Consider the following 23,338-nt stretch of genomic DNA (forward strand, 5'->3'; position numbering starts at 1 on the left):
CGCTTTGGTATATAATACTATAAGAGGAGGGCTGTGTGCAGGGGCGCGCTACCGGGAGGAGCAAGTTCAGATCCTGATGGTATGGTGATCCCAGCAGTGGAGAGTTGCTGTATTGCGAGTGGGGTGGAGTATGGTATCAGTGTTCTGAGGTATGAGGGTTACCCACAACTCTGTATATAAAGAGGTATGATAGATCTCCACTCTCCGAGTGTTAAGCTATCCTCGATTTCTTCAACTGTCATTACACCTCGGTACTCCACTCCGTGTCCACGTCCGTGTCCTTCGTCACCTCAATCACGACTGAGCGATTCCTCTACCTCTACCAGATCCAAGATAGTCTGACATATTTAAAGGCCCAAATTGTCCCTTCACTCCGTCCTCTGTACACCATGCCAAAACCCTCCCCCTCTAACGTCTCTATTGAGATATGGTGTTTTTTTTATAATCGCCCGGCCATAGGTATTTGGTATGTTTACGGGTGGGTTGCCGTGTATGATACTACACCTATCGTATCATATCCCACGCTGTGTAAATTTACCCTTCACGCCCCAGGTATTATCGAGTGATACCCTGTGAATCAACCACATATTTGGTATGATAATGTGAGAGTGTATAGAGCCCACGTTCTATGACCTATAGCCCAAGCTGTCGCCCAACTAAGCCACACTCACTCCTCTATAAATTGAGCGAGATGGACCTCTCCTCCTTCTCCTTTTCTTCCTTCACACACCGACCCAAGTTCTTCCACAGCACTACAACTACCTCTCCTCACTTCCTCCAAACACTTCCAAAACCAAAAATCAAAACCACCAAATCACCAAACAAAACAAAATGTTTACCCTAAAAATTGCCTTCCTCCTCGCTTCCCTCCTGTCCTTCATAGTTCCCGTCCTTACCCACCCAGTCGAAGGCCAATCCGAAGCAGACCTCTGGAACTCCCCCGAGGCTCTCGCAGCTCTAGCAATCATCAACGACCCCACCCCCAAATTCCTCATGAACATCACCCACACGGACGAGGAAACGCACCTAAACGTCACCACGCAATCCTACTTCATCTGCGACACAACTTCCGGATCCCCAAGCGTGCACTGGGTCCGCGAGGTATCTGGAGAACTCCGCGGCAAGATGAGGAACTGGGTGTGCATGCAGAAGAATCCACATGGAAGTCGCTGCACACAACTCCACAGTCTCGGGGATGCAGCGATTAGCTTTTGTGGGCCTTTCTCCGCCTGGTACCCATGCGATGCCGCCGGTTATGCTGGCTTTTGGATCGCGGATCATTGTGCTTGGAATGGGTTGACCGGTGGGAGGTTCCTTTACGGGGATGTCTGGAACTCTATTTTTGCCATTCATAAGAGCTAAGAGGGCTAGATATTGGAAAATTGGTTAAAAAAACAACAAACTAGAAATGTACGGAGGGAGGATGGAGAGTGGTCGTGTAAATAATAGTTTTGGAAAATAAACTATTGGCGTCCTATCATGTCTTGTTCCGTGAAGCTGATGAGAGGTTCACTCATCGCATGCCCGCATAGCTAACCTCTGTCCCTCCTGGAGATGGGCGCAAGAGCCAGGTTTATGCTAAGCATCGGCGCGAAAAACTAAATTGTGATAGCCATGGACTCGACGGGGCTGTCACATCCAGATTGTCTGGGCCCCACTGCTTTAGACTACTCCATGTGCGGAGGGAGTAGGAGGAAACGCCACAATTTTCCTCATCTCAAGGTAATTCAAACCCTCTAGAGTGCGAAAATATGTGACCCACGGACGGTATGATTTATTAACGGATGGCCTCACATGCACCAGATCCCCTCAGGACCGCCGCAGCCTATTCCCACAGAATCGTAAACCACGTTCCAGAAACTCAAAAAAAAGTATTTCTCTCAACACCATCGTCACCGAATGATACCTCATGATGTAAACCCACCAAAGTTTTCACCAATCGACCACATGAGCCTACAGAAATACAACACATGGCTTCTCCTCCCCTCCTTTCTCCCTGCTTTCACCACCCTCCCTAGTCCTCGCAACCCCTATATACAGCATCAGCCTGCTTCCCTGGGATCACCCTCAACCGCTCTTGTGCATGGGCCCAAGTACTCCGATGCTAATTCTGACACCAGGCAGCGACTCGTATTGACATAAACCGGTCAGGGTCGAAATTCCCATCATATTTATTCTTATTGTTGTTTTCCGGTTGTCTGTCCACTTTGCGTACTTGTTGCTCATTTGCTCTTCCCTTTCCCCCCGCCTGAAACAGACATGTGGGCGACCATATATAAAGAGAAAAAAGACAAAATGCAAAGCGACCCAAAAGCTAGCTATTAAACACTGAATGGTAGCAACCAGTTTCTACAATGGACATGGCCCAACGAAAATCATGTGAGCTTGAAGGTGGGTGATTGGCAGGCTGCCCAAACATTATAGTCCCGCTCATCAATGGAAATCAATACGGTAAGAGGCCTCCCAACCGTAGAATTAACTCCCACCCCACAAGCCACCACCATATCACAAACTCAGAAAACTCTCCTCGCAAACAAACCTCTGGCGCACCATTTCGGACACAGACGTCCTGTTATGGTAGAAGGCCCTCTGAGCTCGCATGGTACCCTATCCAAACTCCCTAACAGCAATCAAATGGCCCACGGCGCTGATGCGATGTCGATTTGTGAGCAAGTTGGAACCGAAATTCAATATTTCCCCAGTCTCCTTTTGCCCCTTCACATCTTTTTGCCTCTCATGGTATTCTGTCGGATGCTCAAGTCGAGTACCTCGAATCGTCACAAATCCATATACTCATCCCAGCCAATCAGGGGAAGCCTTACCACCATGTCCTGGGACATTTGTGTCCAAAAAATGCTGCAGGCTGCCGTGTCGTAAATTAATATGGTACCGCAAATTACAACTGCTGGGAATAGTATAGGAGAACGGTATCTCGCAATATCAAACTTGATGCCGCGAAGTGGCGTCTTTCGCCATTGGAGTTCACATCGCATAAAGGCTAGCGGATTAGGCCCCCCCCAAAACACAGGACTCTAGATCGTCAACAGACCAGATATTGTAGAATTGTCAGACAAAGACATAGTTATCAGGCTTTAGTAGCATTCTTATCTAAAATGCCGGGGACCATATGTGTGCCCAAAATCTAAATTCGGCTTTTCCTTCCTCACTTTTGTGTCATATGTAAACCCTCGCCCCCCCTTACATCCCCTTTAAGATCTAAAGTGTTTTCTATACCGGCCCAGCTAATGGAGCCTAGTGAGTTTACGGCAAGTTATGATGCTGCACCTTATGGCATTGTATTCTATGAAAACTTGCCGTTTGAACACTAGGTGCTCCCGAGTGATACCCGGTGAATCTACCCAACTGAGAACTATTAAATTTTAGATAGATTCGTGATATTCCATAATATGTGACCCCACTAAATTATTACCACACCCCTCTGCAAATTGAGTGAATACACTTTTCCCCCTTCTCTTCTTCCCTCACACACCAACACAAGCCCTTCCACCGCGTTATAAAAATCAGCCCCTCCCTTCCACCAAAATATTCCAAAACAAAAAAAAAAAAAGGTTTACCCCAACAATCACCTTCCTACCAGGTTCCCTCCTGACCTTAGCAGCACCCATCCTTACCCACCCGATTTAAGGCCAACCCCCCCCAATCCGAGCCCCGGAACTCCCCGGAAGCTCTCTCGCAGCCCCAGCAATCATCAGCGACACGACCCGACCCCAAAATTCCCCACGAACTGATATCACATTTACGGACGAGGATACGCTCCTGAATGTCACTGCGCACACCTCCTACATCTGTGACACAACCTCGAGGCCCCCAAGCGTGAACTGGAACCGCGTGGTGTCGGGCGAACTTCGCTGGAAGTTCTCCGGGAAGTACGATGCACTCACTCGATATGCATGGAGCCGGAGCACCCAACTCGGCAGCCCCGGGGACGCGGCGATCAGCCCTTGCGGGGTTCCGTTTACTGCTAGTGCTTCTGCGACGCTGCTGGGTTCGCGGGGTTCCGGATCTCCGACCATTGCGCTTGGAAAGGCTTGGCCGGTCGGGGACTCATTTACGACGATATTCCCAAATCTAGGGCTGCGGTCCATAAGAGCTGAGATGGGTGGATATTGAAATGAAAAAAAAAATGGAAAAAAAACTAGAAATGTACAGAGGGTAGGAAGTGTAGCCGTGCAGCTAATGGTTTTCGGAAAAATGAACTGCCGGCGTCCGGTCATGTCCTATTCCGTGAAACCGACGATCACACTAGCTCTGCAACCGTACAGGCATAAGAACCAGCGCCTCCCCGCAATAAACAACCCCGCGTGCGGAGGGAGTAAAAAACCAAGTACGACTTCTCAATTGAACGCCTCATAATTCCCAAATTTCCTCAGGACCATCGTAGCCCGTGCCCACAACCGGATTGATCCGCAGAGCACCATAATATGACAAACCTCTAATCTCCAAAACCCTAGTCCTCTCTGCCACCGTGGGTATCACAGTTTCGTTCAACTGGACAAAATCCTCAAGGAATGGCAAATCTTGAAGGGTCATAATAGACCTTCCGGGGAATCTAATACGTAACTGCCAACGCGCAGTAGTAGTATCCCACAAGATAACTCAGTAAGTGCCCACGTAGCGAAGCACGGTAGTTTGACGGTTCTGCAAAAACATAACAGAGGGAGAGCCCAATGCAACCGATCGCTAACCATCAGAAGGGAAATGGTCGGAGTGCAGTTGTTTATCAATATTACTTATCCGGACACTCCCGGACAGCTAAAGGGTCAAGGAAGGTCCCTCAAGAACAGAAGGAAGAGCAGCTAGTCCGAACAAGGACATTGTGTGGAAGGTAAAAACCGCAAAGAAACATTCGGTATTATAAATAAATCCTCATAATATTATGAACATCATGACCGAATGATACCCCATGATGCAAACCTACTGCACTATTTACCAATCCACCATCCGAGCATATATAGATACAATCCATCACACCCCCTCTTCCGCCCCTTCTACCTCTTTGCCTTCACCCCCCTCCCTCCCCCCGGTCGGCAAATTCGCTAAATTAGCCTCTAACTGCCGTCGCCTCTCCTCCGCCTCCCTAACCGCCTCTTCAAAATCCCTATATACAACATCAACCTGCTTCCCCGGCAGGGCCTTCAACCGTACTTCCACGCGGGCCCAGGTGTCCGGATACCAATTCTGAGCCCATGCAGCGACTTCGTCCTTCCGCTTCCTGATCATGGTGGTGTACAGGGCGCCCAATCTTCCATCCTTCTGTCAGTACTACCATCAGACAAAAAAACACGAAGCTGCAGGGGGAGAATAAAAAATTTACAATCGAACATCAGGCTCCACACCCTCCCCCTTCATTTCCTTCGCAATCCTCCACCCCTCATCCCACTTCCCGTTCCGGCCCAGCGCTTCGACATACGCTGCGTAATCCCCCGCGGTGAATTGGTACCCCGCCGCGCGCAACTGGCCCCACAACACCTGTGCCTGCCGAATCCCTTTCGGGATGCGCGAGCATGCATCCAGGGCTATGGCAACGCTCTCGTGATCTGGGCCTTGGACCGAGCGGCGGATGTCCTCCCATATCTCCATCGTTCGCGTGGGCATACCGCAGGCGGCATATGCTGTCATTAGTGAATTGAGGAGTCGGGTGTCCGGGTCGAATTGGCAGTCCAGTTTCAAGGCGTTGTGTATCACGCGCAGCGCTTCCAGATCGCGGTTAATCGCTACGCCCAGGAGCGCGGCACGGTAAGTGTATTTCAATGGCTTGCGTTTTCTCGTCTGGCGCATATGCTGGAATACCATTACACCCATGTCACTTCGGCCCAGGTCGAAGAATAGCGACATCAGGGTTGTTCGCTGGTGGACGGTGGTTTCGGGGAAGACCTGGTAGAGGATTTGGTAGGTGTCCCAGGCTGCCTCAATGCTCGTGCCTGAGCTCGAGATGTGGCTTATCATTTGCGCGATGATTCGAGACTTTTCGTGGTTGCTCGGGCTCTCGCGGGTGAGGAGGTTGATGACCTCCTTGAAAGAGCAGCCTTCCAGTAGTATGTGCAGGAGCGGGCAGAGAGTTCCGACGTCGAGGCGGACATCCCAGTCCAGGAGGTCGGCGTAGATAGTTTGGATGGCCTCCCTGTCGAGGGTAGGCTGGGCGCAGAGGTGGCGGAGGAGGTGCTTGACTTCTGTTGCGTGGTATCTCCGTGGGATTGATTCAGTTTTGAGGTCTTCGTAGGTGGCCAGGGCTTCCTCGGTGTTGCCTTGATTAATTTTGTGCTCCAGCTTAAGCTCGAAGGACGTTCTATCGTAATTGAATCCCCGTCTGTCTGCTATTAACAGGAAGTCTTCGAATGGGAAGCTTGGTCCTACCACCACCATCCCCGAGCGGAGAAGGCCGTTTATTGTAGCCATTTCAGGAGAAGGCAATACTTCTACCTCTTCCGCTCTCTGCGCCATCATATCCAATAATTCGTCCATCTTTTCAGGATCTGCGCCGAGAGCCAGGTACCATCTAAGGACCACATCCCACGCCTCCTTTCCCATATGTAATTTCCCCCCCTCTCCCAGCAACGTATCCACAATCTCACTCCCCCAAGCATAATTCCTTGTACTCAAACAAGCCTTGATTATTTCGACATACGCAGAAGCAGTAGGCCCGGTTCCCGACTCCACAACCCTCTGATACCACATCTTCGCGCTATCGAGCTCCCCCTTCTCACAGTACAGCGCGACCAGCGGTGCACACAATTTCGGATCCATCTCCATCTTCGACTTCTCCAACTTCTCCCAAGTCCTCAGCAAAACTTCCTCATTCCCCTCAGACGAGAATCCTTCAAGAACCTTCTCCCAAACAACCCTCTCGCTTTCCAAACTTGTAAGCTTCGCAGAAAAGTCCTCCGCAACCTCTAGCGCCTCAGCGGAATTTCCCGTCCGGGAAAGCATGTGCACAATCATGACAACATCCCCATCAACCAGCGTCCCCTTTTCAGGCGAACCCCTCAGTCCAGAGAACATTGCCCGAGCCAGGAGAACTTGGTTCTCTGTAGCCCCTCTGTACACCACTGACAGTGCGTTGCGCATCGACTCGACCGGAAGACTACCCACATGCTCGTACACCTTCAGGAGCCCATATGCATAATCGTCAACAATAATAGATCCCTCGTGCGCCTCCACAATCCCGCAGAAGGCCTCCACCAGTTCCTCATTTTCTGGCGGTCGTCCGATCTGGTCGTTCAGGTAGCGCGATAGCTGTCCGATAGTGATGACGTCCCGATGGATCGACCTCCGTGTCCGTGGGTGGGTACCGCGACGCCAATTCCATAGGTGGGCCACGTGCTGATGCAGGGATTTCGGGGGTAGTGGGGGCATTTGGTGGGTTTTCCTTGGCGGGTACGAAGGGATGAAGGGAGTTTTGTAGTGGAAACATCGGAGGTGTAATCGGGATCCTCGGCGGACTAGGCGGAGCGTGTACAGGCGCATAATGCGCAGGATTGGAGCGCAGTGTGCTGAATGGAGAGATATTCGGATGTGGAGCACAGCAGTGGGGAAGAGTAAGAAGAGGGGGCGGGCGGCTCTGTTGTTAGTAGGTGTTTGACGCCGGGACTTGCCTTGCAGAAGTGCGTTGCCGCTTCGAAAAAACCAGCTGTGGGCTTGCTGCTACAGTATACTACCCGGTGAAAATGAGTGATGGATTGAGATGGCGGACTATGGCCAATTCTTATCACAGAATCAGATGATATTACCAACTCCTCCAGTTTAAAGTTCCAGCCCAACGTCAGCCCGCACAATCCAGCTAAATTAAATTTAGCACCTCCATCACGGCGCATCACACCATTGCATCTGAGCTACCAGTAATTCATACAACACCGCATAGCCAACCATCTAACAAACTATACACCAGCCCAAATTCAGCCATCGACCCAGGCCCATTCCTATTCCATAACTTAAGCGGGGAAATTGCAAAAAGGTATTCAAGCCTTCCCGATTTCAAGCCCCGCCCCACCAACGAGATTATACTACATCCACTGCCATAATTCCCCTACCGATATACCACCGCTGACCTACCATATTCCTCTAATAATCCCCTCCAGGAAAAACCTTCTCCTTCGTAACACCCTTCCTCAGCAATTTAGAAACGTAGTAGACTTCCCTCGATTCCTAGGAACCCAAACCGTCAGCCGAACACACCAAACCAACTAGGAAAGGGACTCACAGTCCTAGAAGCTTCTGGCTTGTCGCAGTAAACCGTGGAAAACATCAGCTTTAATTTCGCCTTCAACTCGCACTCCTGATCCCCGCTATAAACTTTGCAGACAAAGACCCCAGAGGTCTTGAGCACATCCATGGCGAATGACATTGCGGTATAACACAAATCCTACCCTTTATCAGCAACCCTTTCATCCAGCCAGATGCCGAGAGGATGGTAAACACACAATACTATATGCATGATCCCTAACCGGAATCCCACTCGTGTTCATCAACCTAATAAAAACGTTATCGAAGGTCTTCCTATAGGTAAGCGCAGAAATTGGCCAGGGATCCGACATGTCAGAAAGCACAACGTCAACCGGCCCCCTCGTATCATCCTCGCCGACCCCCTCAAACTTCTCCTCACGCTCAGCGTCCCTCTCGCGATCCAGGTAGCCCCTCTCCATCTCTTCCAGCTCCTCCTCGTCCACATCGCCCTTCCGCAGATACCGATTCTCCCGCATCTTGCCGCGGCTCGGGTCCATGAGGAACTTTTTCAGCAGCTCGCGCACACCCGGACTCTTCATCGAGCCCTGGAACGTGGATACCCCGGGAGGTGGGTTAGCCGGTAGTATATCCACGCCTATCACTCGTCCCTCCGGTGTGACCTTGTCGATCGCAACTTGGCTCCACGCGCCTGGGGCAAAGCCCAGGTCCACAACCGTCTGCCCGGGCCCGAAGATCCCGTGCTTATAGTCCAGCTCGATGAGTTTGTAGCCAGCGCGGGACTTCATATCGTCACGCTTTGCGGCTGTCGCAAAGACGTCACGGATTTGTCGGCGTTTCCACTGATTCGAGGAGGAGGAATCATAACGGATACTTGAGGCGCACGACGATTTTAGGAGATGTGTATATGCGGTCGGGGGAGAGAAGAATAGTGGGGGTGATGCTATTCGACGTGGGATTGTTGTCGCAGCCATGTTTCCGGTCTTCCTCACAACGTAGATAGTGGGGTGGTGGGGTGGCGGAGTTGTCCAGAGTTTGATTGGTGGTTCGAATTTATGAGCCGAGCCGCACTCAGGAGTTGTCACTCGGATCCGTGGCTCTGGGAATTTTGATTGCGGCATCCTACCCCATCCCTCCACACCATGACAGCGAAATGGACTTCACCTTCAAATTTCCCGTTAACCTCAGCATCATCTCTATCATGATCAATTTCACCTCCCTTCTCCTTTTCTCTATCTACAATTTGGCAAGCACTTCAAGCAACCTTCATAACCCCACATCTCTCCAACCTCCTTCCTCCCCTCCTCCGAGCGTGCAAATTCATAACAAGTCATACAGTAATGTCACATCCCCTCACTTATCCCCCCCGCAGCTCAGCAAAAGCCAACTTTTAAGTCCAGGGAACGAAACAAAAGGTAACAAACCAAGTGCAAACCTCACCAAAAGCTCCATAGAATGCCGCGGAAAGTATTACATCAATCACGAAAAAAATAAGAGAAACACGAAAACCAAACAAATGCCCAGAAAAACTGCTGGTTCAGGTAGATGAGGGTCCAAAAGAGAAACCCGCATCTCTCTACACTCCAATACGCTAATTATATACAGACGGAAGCTATTAGCCACCTAGCCATGCCCCGCACGAAAGCAAAAATGACAAAGGCGGTGGGTGAGGAGAAAAATGTAAAACAAAGAGGAGTGATGAATAAAAAAAGTAAAAACAACCCAGTTGGAAGAAAAAAAGTGGTAATAGTGAAAAAACCTACAGCAAAATGATGAATGCTGAATGTAGAAGAAAAGCGAAGCGAAAAAATAGCTCAAACCGACCAACCCCAGAAAACAAAAGAAAAAGAGAAAGAATGAAAAGACAGTAGACGAAGGGAATATCCTAGCAAATGCACCAGTACCAGTATGTAAAAAGCAGCAAGAAACCAGAGAAAGCTATAAGAAAACATGCCCCTAACCAACAAGAATGAAACATGTAACAAAGCGAGAATATTTGCGCCCATCAGTGCGAAAAAAAACGTGGAGAAAGTGGGCGCTAAAAGAACAAGAATTACCAAATCCAGTGCTTTTTTCTGACAAAATCATCCCACAAGGAACCATTTGCTATACCAAAAGAATCCTGATATACCACAAATCTCAGACCATTGACCCATTGCCCGAAAGAGACTAAAAGAGGAGCTATTCAGAACAGGCGTAAAAGTGTGACTCCACCCTCCTATCCACTTCTCACTCTCCCTGTACTCTCCAGTTGCACATTGTCTGCGCCCCCCCAGATCTTCAGCCCCAAGGCGAACAGTCTTCGGGTTTCTCCCACACCATCATATCATCCTCCTCAGCGACACGAGCCGAGGAATCATCTGGCCCCCAAAGCCCCTCGAAGATCGTTGCCGGAGACCTTCTTCTCGATTCGACCCACCTTACTGAATCTGTTTCCAACAGCTGTGAAACAGTGGGTCGATGGCCCGGGTCTGCAGATATCATCCAGGTAACTAGCTCCTCTAACCCAGCCTCCAACATGAAATCCGGGGGGTTCACCAGATCACCAGCCCGGGGCTTATGGAGCAACGCGGGGTCCGTTCTAGTACGTAAAGCACGTCGGCTGATATGATATGGTTGCGATGAGTCCGACATCCGACTGTCCAGACTAGACGATGATAGACTACCGAGTACAACTGTGGATATGGGATTGCCATCCTCATCACGGACGACTAACTCGCCAGAAGAACTAGTACTGAGAATAGGGGCCACACTGAGATCACCGCTGCGCAGACTTTGCCATGCAGGCCCATTAGGAGGAAGCGCCTCGTTGCCAGCAGCTTCAATCATTGTCAGCCCAAGGGCAAAGATATCCACGGGTTTATCATATCTGTGTGACTCTAAGACTTCGGGGGCGATGTACTCTCGGTCACCTTCACGCTCTAATTCCCGTGAGGCTGGCCATCGCGTTGCCATCCCAAAGTCACTAATCTTTAGCGCTCCATCAAAGGTAATCAGGACATTTGCGGGCTTAAGATCTAAATGAATAAAGCCCGAGTCATGGATGTGTTGAAGTCCCTAAATGCGTCACAATTAACTTCGGAGGAAATAAAGCGGCAGGGAGAGGACGAGGCTTACCAAGCACAATTCGAGCAGAACCTTCCATACACGGAACTCATCTAGTCTACCCTTATTTCCATGCTGCTCTAGAAACTTGTCTAAGCTTCCATTGTCGCAGAACTCTGTCTGGATGTAAAGGTATCCATCCTCATCCCAGCTGTCCACAAACTCGAGGACGTGCTCACTTCGCCCAAGCAACTTGAGAATTTGAACCTCCTCCTGCCGGCGATCCTTCTCCCGGACACCAAAATATCTAGATTTTGACTTCTTCACAGCGTACGCTTTCAGTAACGACTCGCTATTCCCAACCGGCGAGCTTCCAAACGGTGAAGAATGCTTTGGTGTAGCGAGTTGATGAGGGGTAGATGGATTTAGTGACGCAATGAAAGCATTTCTACGTGGACGGCCTTCCGTAACCTGATAGACTTCCGAAAATTCCCCAGATCCTATGTGCTTGATCTCCGAAAATCTTGATAAGAAGCTGTCGGTAACTTCCACCGACCGCCCATCAAGTGACTGCACCGTTCGAGGCGGGCGCGGCTTACCGGCACTAGCGAAGTCGAAATGAGGAGAAAAGAAATCTCTGGCAGGGGTTGCTGGCAAGCTCATCCGGTGGTGGGTATGGCTCACCCGGCCAGAAATGGAAAGACTGCTTGGGTCCGGTGGTTGGATATTATCTTTTGGGGTTTGCGGTTCAAACTTTTCACTGTACCTAACTCTCAAGTCGTCCGCTGTATTCACACATATCAGTAAGAACGAATGGGCGCCAAAGAATATAGACAACTCACAGCTCTGTTCCGTTCTTGCTCGTTTAGCAGAATTGAATATGCCCCCAATATTACTGTAGACCTTCTTAGTTGGAGTAGGGGGCAAGTCATAATCGGCACTTGATTGAGATTGGCCAAGATCCAACTCATCGTCGGTACTCAGTGTGCTGGTTTTTCTGTCGAGTGTACCAAACCCAAGTTTCACACCTCCACCGCTATTGCCGAATGGTGTCGCCGTATTTGCGAAATCAGTCATAGAGATTCTACTCCCCCCCATCCCACTCTGGAAGGCAGAAGACCCAAATGTATTGTTTGGTCTCTTACAAGGTGTGTCCGGTTGAGGGCCGTGATCCTTATCTGCATGCATAAGGCGGCCACGTTTCGGGACAAATCCTGTAGAGTGAAAGGCTGCAGGGTTAGGCTTTGCGAATCGAAAGTTCTGAGGTGTCCGCCATTCATTAGAGCCCTCGCCACTATCCTTTCCTGACTCTGGCCCAGGGGATTGTGAGCCGAAAGTATTCTGCGACAAAGGGTGGGGTTGATGGCTTGCTGGTTGCGATGCAGTATTGGCTCCATGATGTAGGTGAATAGAGGCACTGGGTAACGATGAGCCGCTACTTAAAGATCCGCGTCGTAGGCTATGAAAGTTATCCACCGAAGTTACACGACGAATCTTGGATGCTGGGTCAGAAGGGGTGATAAAATCATGTTGGCGAGCCTGTGGTCGAGATCGCGCAAAGGAAGGCTTCTCAACACTGAATCCATGACCAGCCGACTTTTTTATGCTGTTATGTCTCTTTGGGGTCGTATTGTGGTGGGCAGGCGTCGGCGATTGGCCAAATGAAGGCGATCCAAAGGTATGCTGTTGTTTGTGTCCCGAACTATACAAACCAAAGTGAGACCGTCGCTTCGCGACAGGTGACCCACGGCTTGCCTGATCCAGATTCATTATACCATCGCTTCTTTTGAGTGGACTTCCTGTGGACGGTGGGCTCTGAGTCCCGTTTTCCATACCCAATCCGGCGCGCGCCTGACGCTGTAGAGCGATTTTTTCGCGAGGACTCGCTCGCGGGCTCGAGGAGCCGGACCGCAGGGTCATGCCACTCGAATTCATGTGGCTCGTGGTCGTAAGCGAAAGTGGAAACTTTACTGGGCTGACGGGTGTCGTCGATGATCCTCTTGATTTTAGTGGCGTTAGCCGTCTTGTACTCGATCGTGTTTTAACAGAGGATGGAATTGGGATCGCAAAAGGTGATGAGCAAGAAGTTGGTGAGCGAAGCATGTGATGCCGCGAGGGTGACGTTGTGTGTGGTGCAGAAAACAAGGTGGCAGTCTCGCCGTGATGGCGATGAGGTGAATAAGACGCGACCATAGTAGGTCAGAAGCGACACTTTCCAGTTGGTCGCAAAGGTGACTGTTGGGTTTTGAGAGCTAGGGCTGGCTCTGCAGATAGTATGCAAAGTTTTGTTTTTGTCGAGGAAAGAAGGGTCGATGAGGAAACAAGATTAGAGGGTGCCGGTACGGGTTATGAGTGATATGCCCGATAATATTTGAGAAGTAGGTGGGTGGCAGGCGTGCTGTTGTCGGGGGTTGACGCGTTAGCATTACTCAGGGCGAGTGCGGCGACTACAATTTAGGGTGTGTTGCCGTCCACAGATAGACAAGCAACGACACCACAACAAACGAACGCGGAAGAAGTCTGGGGATGATGGCTGACTCACCCAAATTGATATACACCCAACAACGTGAAAACTCGCAAAGCGAAAAAATAATGGTCCCGGAGAGACTCAACCACCAGAAAAGTGCTCCTTAGGGCAAGAAGAGTAAGAAAAAAAAGAAAATGAATGAATCAAGAATTTAACAGAGAAACCGAAAAAAAGAGAATTATTAATACCAACAAGATTTATGAGATGAGAATCTCTCCAGAGCGCTTGCTTTCTTAGTCTATCGAGAAATTATTGAAGGTTGCCCGGGATATATATACACCGGTATTTGCTGCTGGTCGATTACCCAAAGAGCAGGCACGAGTCGTTCTTCTATGTATTTGTAGTATCGAGGCCGTTATCGTTGAAGAATCGTGGTAAAAAAAAGATGTCGTCAAAAGAGAACCCAGAGCGATACCGTAACGCCCAGAATAACTCGTAAAAAAAAAAAAGGTTTCGAAGAATCGGATCAACAAATAGGTAGAAAGAATCGAAATCAAAGGATTGTAATATGATGCGTTCCACGCTACCTTGCCTGCCTATCAAAGGGCTTGAGTCTCGGGTGAGGATTTTGGGTCCTGGTGCAATGAATTTGGTCGGTTTCAAATGGTTGGGATGTATCGATCGGGGCAAAAGGACAAACCTTCTACCGAGCAACAACAAAAGTGAGTGTAGAGAAATAGAAGGGCAAGGAGATAATCAGAGTCACGAAAATAGTGACAGCTGAGGGGTATAGAGGATGGAGGAGGACGCAGTGTATGTACTATGAGGATGAGGAATAGCAAGAGCGATGAGCACCGTGGCAGGAGTAGTAAGGGGTGAACCGAAGTAGAAACAGGTTCTCACACTACCTCACCCTTCCTCTCACCCTTCCTCTCACTCTCCCTCACAGTGGAGCGGGGTTTGCAGTGGGGAATGCCTATGAAGTAAGGATTCCGCTTGTGACAAGAGGGGCACGTAGGATGCAGGAACGAGGGGATGATGAGGAGGGAGGGAAAGGAAGAGAAAAAACAATGGAGTCCCCGCCACTAGTTCCGGTACTGTACTGGTACAGCAATGGCACTGTATCACACGCGCTTGCCGTGAGGGAAAGGGGGGAGTGGATGAAGCCTCGCTATGTTGTGCTCGACGAGACTTCCTTTCCCTTCAACTCGGCTTGCTCGAAGAAGCTGTGGGGGATTCCTTGTGCTCGTTCTGTCGTCGTTGTCTTGTGGATTAGGCACAAAAGGATGACAGCTGCAGCACCCCTCGTCTCAACTAGCGCGAACAAACGAATAAAAGAAATCCGGATCGACAAAGGAACTCCGGTAGACAAGCTCTTTGTTTTGTTTTGTTTTGTTTTTCGTTTTTTTTTTCACTGAAAGGAGGTGTCTCTTGTTTTTCAGACTTCCCAGGTTCCGTTACTCCCGGGCCATCGATCACAGCTTGCCTATTTGCCCCCCTTTGGCCGTCGCTCAGGGCCCTAAGACAGGAAAAGGGTGGACGAAGCCTGAAGACTTCCTGGTGTTGTTTTCGATCAGAATAGGAAGCGGACAGGAATAGGAGGTTCAGGAGGCAGGGCGATTGGCCCTCGTTAGAGAAAAAATAATGGAAGTGCCAGCAGGCGCAGAGTGCAGCAATTGTCACGGCCTACAAGCAGTGTATTGCTATGCAGGTGATGGGGCATGCATATCACACAGTTCGAGAGATGAGAATTGTCTTTTTTAAAATCAAAACAAACAATCCGTGCAGAAAATCAAAACAAACACCGGCTGCCAGTGTTGCAGGTGGTACAGAGTGATGACTAAACCCGCACAGGCACAAGTATTATCTTCAATCCTCTGAAGAGAGCAGGGAGGGCAAAATCATTAAGCAAGACTATGGCGCTTGAGCAAAGACTTGAGACCGAGGCATGCGGAAAACAACTGCGCTGGGGACCCTCACAGTGCCGCTCGCCAAGATAACCCCAAATACTGATACTCCAGTGACACCGAACTCGCAGTCGTAGTCTGAAGGGATACCGGCACTTTGCTAAACTTGCGATAATTCCCGTCTTACTCGAGTAACTTTATGGTATCTTTTTGGAAGTGTATGCCCCAAAATAGCCTCTTTCGAAACCAATTGATTGCCGGAACTGTCGGTTACTACTTAGATCCACAGGTACGATATAATAAGTCCCAGGATCCCACGATAAAAAACCAGACATAGCGCCGAATCCCCCTGGTTTCACACACAGGCAGTTTACTTACTCGAGTATAGTAAAGTTTGACGGAGACAGTAGTTCCAAAAACGCCAACGCCCAACTTGATACCGCAAAAGTTGTAGTGATCGCAGAATGTGCTATGTACCGGCCGCCCAGAATTCCATCCCGGTGCTATGGAAAGGGCGCGAAAAAAACATTCCAAAGAAAGTGCTGCTCAGCCCCTATGAGAGACATTCAAAAAAACCCCCCAAAAAAAACCATAACCAAAAGACCAGACCTTACCAGAGGAGGCAACTCCAACAACATGGCACACTCTTCGAGTATCGTAGTATTTATGGTAGTAAAGCGGACCGGTCCACAGTTAGCGAACCTCCCCGCCCCCTTGTTATCATACGTCAGAACTGTGTTGTCCGGAATCGCACGGAGGTCCAGCACCCAAGCGTTATACGATATATTCTACCAGAACTGGTGTTCGGCCAGGAGGGATAAAAAGTATGGAATTGGATAACTTAATGGCTACGCAATTTGGTATCGTGGCCACCCAATTCACCCCTGACCGCGTGCTAGCCCAACTCTCCTCGCTTGTAAAATATACAAAACTTAAGTGCTAGATCTCCGTATTGCTCGAAGTCCTAGACGTGCTCACTGCGGGTGCTCGCATGCCGTAGAATCACAAATAATTGAACCTGGCGCTAAGGCGTTGAAATAGGGTGAGTCCAGCCGATCATTGTGAATCAAATTGCGCAATATCAGTTCGGTATTTCTTGGCACTAATCTAATTATAGGAAAAATTGATTTCATCATCATCAACCCCCTCCAGTTCTCAATCCTCCACAACCTCAGAGTTACCCTCAACTTCTGCTCCCCAATCTATCAACCCTTCCTTTAGAAAGTCCACAGCTAAGCCTTGAACAGATATTTCATGGTTCTTACACCCATCAATTGGGAGCAAGATACCAAGTACATAAAAGGACTTCCGAACAACCTCTGCCTTTGCTAAAGAAAACCTCCCCCATGCTTCCTGCATGGCCTGGGTTGCTGCAACCCTCTGCCCAACTATGTTCCCTTGAAGTAAACCTCTTCTAGCAAGTATCTTTCACTCATTCTCTTCAATTTCTGCTAATTGTATTTCGAATGTCTCCAATGTATGGGATTAGAATAAGTTTTAAAAAAAAGAAAAATAGGTATGTACACTTTCAATATGAAAGGAGAGGGGCTTGTTTTTTTTTTTTTTTAACTTTAAGGTGTCCTGAAATAGATAGTTTACAGAAAAGTACAGAGGTTGGACAATACCAGTACATTCAGCAGGTATGAGGCTAACAGTTACGAACGTGACTTGGCATGGAAAAGGTTTTCACATGACTCATGATTATGAGTAAGGAGTATGTTATCGTTTTACACATATGACTCATTCAAGGCATATGATTGGCTATGTTGAGATTTGTTATGTTTTGCACATGGCTCAAATATGAGTCATGGGAAGCATGCCAGGCGAGTGTGCCTTGCAAGTGTGCCTTGTGGGTATGTCTTGCGCATATGATTTAGGTTTAGTACATGACCTCATTATGAGGTCATGGGTTTCGCGCATATGACTCATTCTAGTCATATGACTTGTTGAGTGCGTTACGATTGGTTTATGAGTTTTCGAATATGACCTGGCTATGAGGTCATGGGTTTTAAGCATATGACCACTTTGGTAACATGATTAGTTTGTTACAATTTGGTTTGGCCCATGTGACCACTTTGGATTACATGACGACGGGTGGGAAGAACACTATATGAGGAGGCCAATACGGCTGAGGAGGATAGGTGTAACGATCCCTCTTTGGATGGTTAGTTCTTGGCGACGGGGAACGATACTTCTCTTCTCATTCTTCTTCTTTCCTTAGTCTTACGATAGCACTAGGCCTCTACCTACAATACCAATAGTACAAGACCTTTGTCTTCTTTCAGGAATGCCTATCGTAAGTTTTCTCTAACTCTTCTTCGTGAAGAGCTTTCCTTGGTGTAACGATAATGTTTGTAGTAGAGATAAAGATCGTAAAGGTGTTTTATATTGATTAAAGTAATAAGTAGGAAAAGTACTTAGAATTCAATCTAATTTTCTTTAAACTTGTACAGCCAACACAGGTATATGACGAGCCCCCACCGGTACAGGGATACCGCTAATCGGTATACCACTAATCTTAAGCTAACTAAGTCTACGGCCCCGCACCTACCATCTCCGAGCCATGCCCACACGAGAACTAATTACAGGACCATCAAACAACCCAGTGCCCACCCTGGTTCAAGTCCGTAGCCCCTCTAGTATGAAGCCAACCAGCACTAAGTGTAGCCGAAGCCGAGCAAAAGACCAATCCGACCAGGTTCCTCGTCCAGCAAACATAAAATCTCTACCACCCTGTCTAAAAACTGTCTCGTAACACCTCCTCCACCGTAGAAAACCAACGAAATACACACAAACTAATACTACAAGCGACATAATGGCCGGGAGGAGGCAACCAACATGTTAATCTCTGGCACCTACATGCCCGGCCGTCGACTCTATGAACCCACTTTGCTAGTTACCTCCGAAGAGCATACCAGTGAGGAGGACCTGTACCTGCTGCCTGTTCCCTAAACAAAAACATCATAAACATAGGAAATTCATAGAGGTAGTAACAGACCAAGACAGTCAGTAGGCCTATCTCCTACCCCTGGTGCCATGCCTCCTCCTGCCAGACCCATAGCTAAACCAAAGAAACTAAACAAACCACACAAAACCCAGCATACAAGACCCAAACAAGTCCAACCAGGTAGTCGCAACCCACTATCTGCAAAGGTGGCCATCAGCCAGCCGGTCTCCCAAGGAGCTTTGCAGCACTCAGCAGCTTCACCCAATAGCCCAAGCCGGACTGGAAACACTTAATTAGACCTCAACCAACCTGATGCAAGCCCGACCAGTACTCGCAGGTACCTCTTCCCCCCCTAATCAGCCCCCTCCAAGCCCCACATGCCAGATGCAACAGAGCCCATCCAGCCCCTCCTGCCCCTCAGACAGATCAACTATCCGATAGCCACAGGACAGCCTATACCTTGCCCTACCAGGTAGCCAATGGTCTTGGCCGCACTAACAGAGTTCCAACCTCCAACATGATATAGCTGAGGGGAACCCACTAGCCACAGCCGGGAGCCACAAAGGAGGTAGCACCAACACCCGAAGGCACCAGCACCAGCCACACCATTCAACCCAGCCGAACTGAAGTCCAACCGAACTGGGAAAGAGTAAGCAGAGCCAGCCGAAGCCAGCCCCACAGGTCCCGTAACAGGTACAGACCGTACAACAGGCAAGAGGCACTCTCAACTGATGTGACGTGATGGAGATGGGCACATGAACAGGAGCAGACAAACAGAAGATAGGCCCCACTTGCAATGGGTGAAGCCGCCAACCACAATCCGTAACCGAACCACCTAAACACACAGACAATGTGAGTGTCTAGCAGCCAATCGTCCCACACCACCCCAGGCAGCAACAATAACCACACCAGGAGGTAAGAGTTTTCAAGGTCAAAGTAATCCCCACTGTGGCGAGGAGGAGACACCTGACTTAACCACTATAAATACCACAAGGACAAACTTCCAAGGGAATGGTGATAAACAACATCGTAGGATTCCGATCATAGAAACGTAATATAACAAGAAGGGGCCAAGCGGATACCACCCTGCCACGTAAGAAATGATGCGGCCGGTACGACGAGTTGAACTTGGGAAGGTCATCAGTCTAACCCAAGGGCAGTTTATATCGCAAGAACTAAGGGCTCCGTTAAAACCCAACAAGAAATATGAGCTGGCCCAAAGAATGACATGGGTGATCCCCCTAAACACAAAGTTCAATCCCCCTAATTGAACGCGAAACCTGCGAGTAGAGGATAGATAGGAAGCCGAAGGCATTTTACCGCAAGGGGCTCATAAGCGACCATGATAAGTAGCTGGAAGTGCCAGTATCATGAGATAACCAGCAAGCAACGAAATGAGAAGCAAACAAGTAATCCACTACGCAACACCTAACAGACCTCAACACCAAGAACCCCAGCAACTACTGAGCGAACTCAGATATCTCCCACAGAATCCGCAGCATCAAGGCCCACTATGGGTGCAAAAGAATTACTAGGAGCGAAGCGATAGCAAGGATGAGGAAAAGTACTTAGAACAAAGCGTGAAGAACCTATCCTTCACGGCCGTATCGGCCTCCTTATGTAGTGTTCTTCCCACCCGTAGTCATGTGACCCAAAGTAGTCACATGTGCGAAACCAAATCATAACAAATTAGTCATGTGACTAAGATAGTCACATGCTCAAAACATATAATCTCATAGCCAGGTCATGTGTGAAAACTCATAAACCACTCGTAACTTACTAAACAAGTCATATGACTCGACTGTGTTATATGAGTGAAACCAATGACCTCATAACGAGGTCATGAGTGAAACATAAATCATATACGCAAGGTACACTCGCAAGGCATACTCCTCAGGCACATGTCCTATTAGTCATATTTAAGCCATGTGCGAAAGCATAACAAATCCCACACATAACAAATCGTATGACTCGAATAAGTCATATATGTGAAACAATAACATACTTGTGACTCATAACCATATGCTACGTGAAAATATTTTCCTCACCAAGACATATTTGTGACATTAGCTCCTCTCCCCCTAAGCCTGAGTCCTATCAGGCTCTTTCCCCAAGCTCCAATAGTTCCCGTTCTGCCAAGTGTGTGGACCTCTAAAGCCTATTGAACTTGTCATCTGCTTCCCTGTATCTTACCCACAGCGTTTCCAAGGTGAGGTTTGCCATCTCGATCGTGTACCTCTTAACATTATTCAGCTGTTATAGCTCCATAATCGTTTTGTCGTTTTCCGAAATTGTGGCTTCGGCCTGACCAAGTTGTTCCTAAAGTCCTTGCATTTGCCTGAGTAGGCTCCTGGCATCTAGTTTCCTTTCCATCGATGAGTTTTGGGCTCCCTCCTTCCTGGGCCTCATCCTTGAAGCCCTAGCCCTCTGCCATATTATGGCGTCCTTTCTGTTTAACTCTTTCTTCATTACATTCTTTTGCGTGTAGTATCCCACAGTAAATTTCTTCATCCTGTGCATCTTGCATGTATTATTGAAGTACTGTTTCTGGTGCTTTAGGACATGGTCCAGGTGCGGACCATACGTTTTGTATTCTCTTGGGAACAACTCCAAGCCTTCCTTATCCCCATAGTGTGTGGGACATCCATCATTGTAGCATACCGTCTATGACATGGCGTTATGCTATGCTTGTTTTTCCCTTTTCTTGAGTTCTTCGACGGTCAGCCCCATGAATGAGTATTCGGGGCTGGTCGGTATAGTTTGGCTGGGGCTATCGCCCCACCCCTTGTGAAGTTGCAATGGTACAGGAGGCTTTCCTTCACCCTTTTCTTAGTTGAATGTGATTATTACCTGGGCCGGCTTGCCTGGATATTGCTGGTGGAAGATTGAGATAGCATCTTGTACTTGTTCGAAGTTCTGTGCAGAGTACCAAGTTTGATCTTGTTCTGGTGAATAATCGGTCCACTTAGCTTGTTATTGTAGATTTCCGTAGAAGAAGCGAGAATCAACTATCTCATCTAGTTCCTATTCTGGTTCTCCACTGAGGTCAATTGGAGGAGGAGGATTAATTGTTTTCGAGGGAAACTTATTGTCGTTGTGTAATTCAAGGACTGAGATATAGAATATATTGTATATTCACATTGAGGGGGGAAGGTCGAGTTTATATTCTTGGTTGCCCACTCTTTCCAGTATCTTGAAGGGCCTGATTTTCTTGTAGTCTAATTTCTTTGATGGTCACCTTGTATGAATATTGCGTGGTATTAGCCATATCATATCTCCTAGTTGTATGTTTGGATACAGTCTTCGGTATTTATCGTATTGTTATTTTTGCTGTTGTTGGGCTTGACTCATCTTGTATTGTAATGTTTTTTGTACTTTTCCCATATATGTTTTATCCGGTATTATACTATTAATCATATGATATATGACCTGACTTTGTGGATGTTGTCCGTAATTCGCGAAGAAGGGTGTCCTGCTAATTGTTTCTTGTTTACTATTGTTGTATGCTAATTCAGCCATTGATAGCAATTTGTACTAATCATCTGGTTGGCAATTGACTTAGGCCCATAAATAGTATTCAAGTATTCAGTTTAACCGTTCTGTTTGTCCATCCATTTGTGGGTGAAATGCTGTGCTCAGCCTGTTTTGTATTCCCATTTCTCCATTTACTTTTTTCCAGAGTCCTGATATGAATAATGATCCTCGGTCGGTAATGATATTACTTATTAGGCTGCGAAGTCAGAAGACTTCTTGGAAGAATATTTGTATAAAATCCCTCGTATCTATATCTTTTCTGACCAGAATGAAATAACTCATTTTAGTCAGACGATCTACCACGACCAGGATACTTTCACATTTCTCTAATAACAGTAGGGCCGTGATGAAATCCATAGTAATTGTTTCCCATGGTCATTCGGGAACTTCGCTCAATTTCAGTAATCCCTATGGTACATGTTTAGCGGTTTTCGTTCTTTGGCATATGTCGCAATTCTTGACATATCTTTTAACATCTTCGCACAGTCCAGGCCAATAGAATGACCTCGTGTTGAATTCTGTGGTTTACGCAGTTCCTCCATGTCCTACCATTAGGATATCCTGGTATTGTCATATGATGTCTGTTCTTATCTTTTCTTCTTCCGAAATCCACTGTTTTTCATCGTACCACATATTTCCATCCTCCCATTAGCATAAACCCAGGGTAATTCCTTTCATCTCCTGTTTTCTATCCTTCAATGCTTCTCTTATTGCCTGAATTGTTTTGTCTCTTTCATTTGCCTTCTCGATTTTCTTTTCTTCCATTGATGTGAATTGGATGACCTCCATTGCCTCAAAGTAGGTCTTTGGTAATAGTATTCGTGTTTTTGTTTGATCCTTTCGTCTTCTTTTGTTAGTTGTTTGTCGCTTGCAATCCTTGTGAGAGCATCTGGCTTTCTGCTCTCTTTGTCTGGTTGGTATTCAATATTGCAGTTGTATTTGCTGAGGTATTCCATCTACCTTATCTGGCAGTCGTTTAATTCCTTCATGGTCATGAACAGGACTAGATTCTTGTGGTTGGTTAGAACTTGGACCGGATATTGTTCAGAATGTATCTCCTCCATTCCGTTAATGCTTGAACTATTACTAATAGTGCTTTGTTTGCAACATTGTAGTTGCACTCTGCGGGGGGTAATTGTTTTGGAATCGATAAGACACTGGCCTCTATTTTCCGACTTCAGATTGTTGTGATAGTATGCCTGAACATACATATTTCGAGGCATCTTTTTCAATCCATTA

The 23,338-nt window shown here is 47.9% G+C and overlaps 3 protein-coding genes; all 3 read right to left on the minus strand.

Moving 5' to 3' along the window:
- Positions 1-5,331: 5,331 nt before the first annotated feature.
- On the minus strand, positions 5,332-7,573 carry GSTUM_00005488001 (uncharacterized protein; the record flags this gene model as incomplete). XM_002837645.2 has 1 exon in its annotated part: positions 5,332-7,573. Exon 1 carries the CDS (start codon positions 7,372-7,374, stop codon positions 5,332-5,334), a length of 2,043 nt encoding a protein of 680 aa, XP_002837691.1. The 5' UTR covers positions 7,375-7,573.
- Positions 7,574-7,958: 385 nt separating this feature from the next.
- Positions 7,959-9,320, minus strand: GSTUM_00005489001 (uncharacterized protein; the record flags this gene model as incomplete). XM_002837646.2 has 4 exons in its annotated part: positions 7,959-8,163; positions 8,219-8,380; positions 8,439-8,487; positions 8,551-9,320. 4 exons carry the CDS (start codon positions 9,318-9,320, stop codon positions 8,080-8,082), a joined length of 1,065 nt encoding a protein of 354 aa, XP_002837692.1. The 3' UTR covers positions 7,959-8,079.
- Positions 9,321-9,605: 285 nt separating this feature from the next.
- GSTUM_00005490001 (uncharacterized protein) lies at positions 9,606-13,437 on the minus strand (the record flags this gene model as incomplete). XM_002837647.2 has 2 exons in its annotated part: positions 9,606-11,256; positions 11,317-13,437. The coding sequence occupies 2 exons, from the start codon at positions 13,435-13,437 to the stop codon at positions 10,480-10,482; spliced, it is 2,898 nt and encodes a 965-aa protein (XP_002837693.1). The 3' UTR covers positions 9,606-10,479.
- Between the last annotated feature and the right edge of the window lie 9,901 nt (positions 13,438-23,338).

Source organism: Tuber melanosporum (genome assembly GCF_000151645.1).
Source record: "Tuber melanosporum whole genome shotgun sequence assembly, scaffold_2, strain Mel28".
NCBI classification, from domain to species: Eukaryota; Fungi; Ascomycota; class Pezizomycetes; order Pezizales; family Tuberaceae; genus Tuber; species Tuber melanosporum.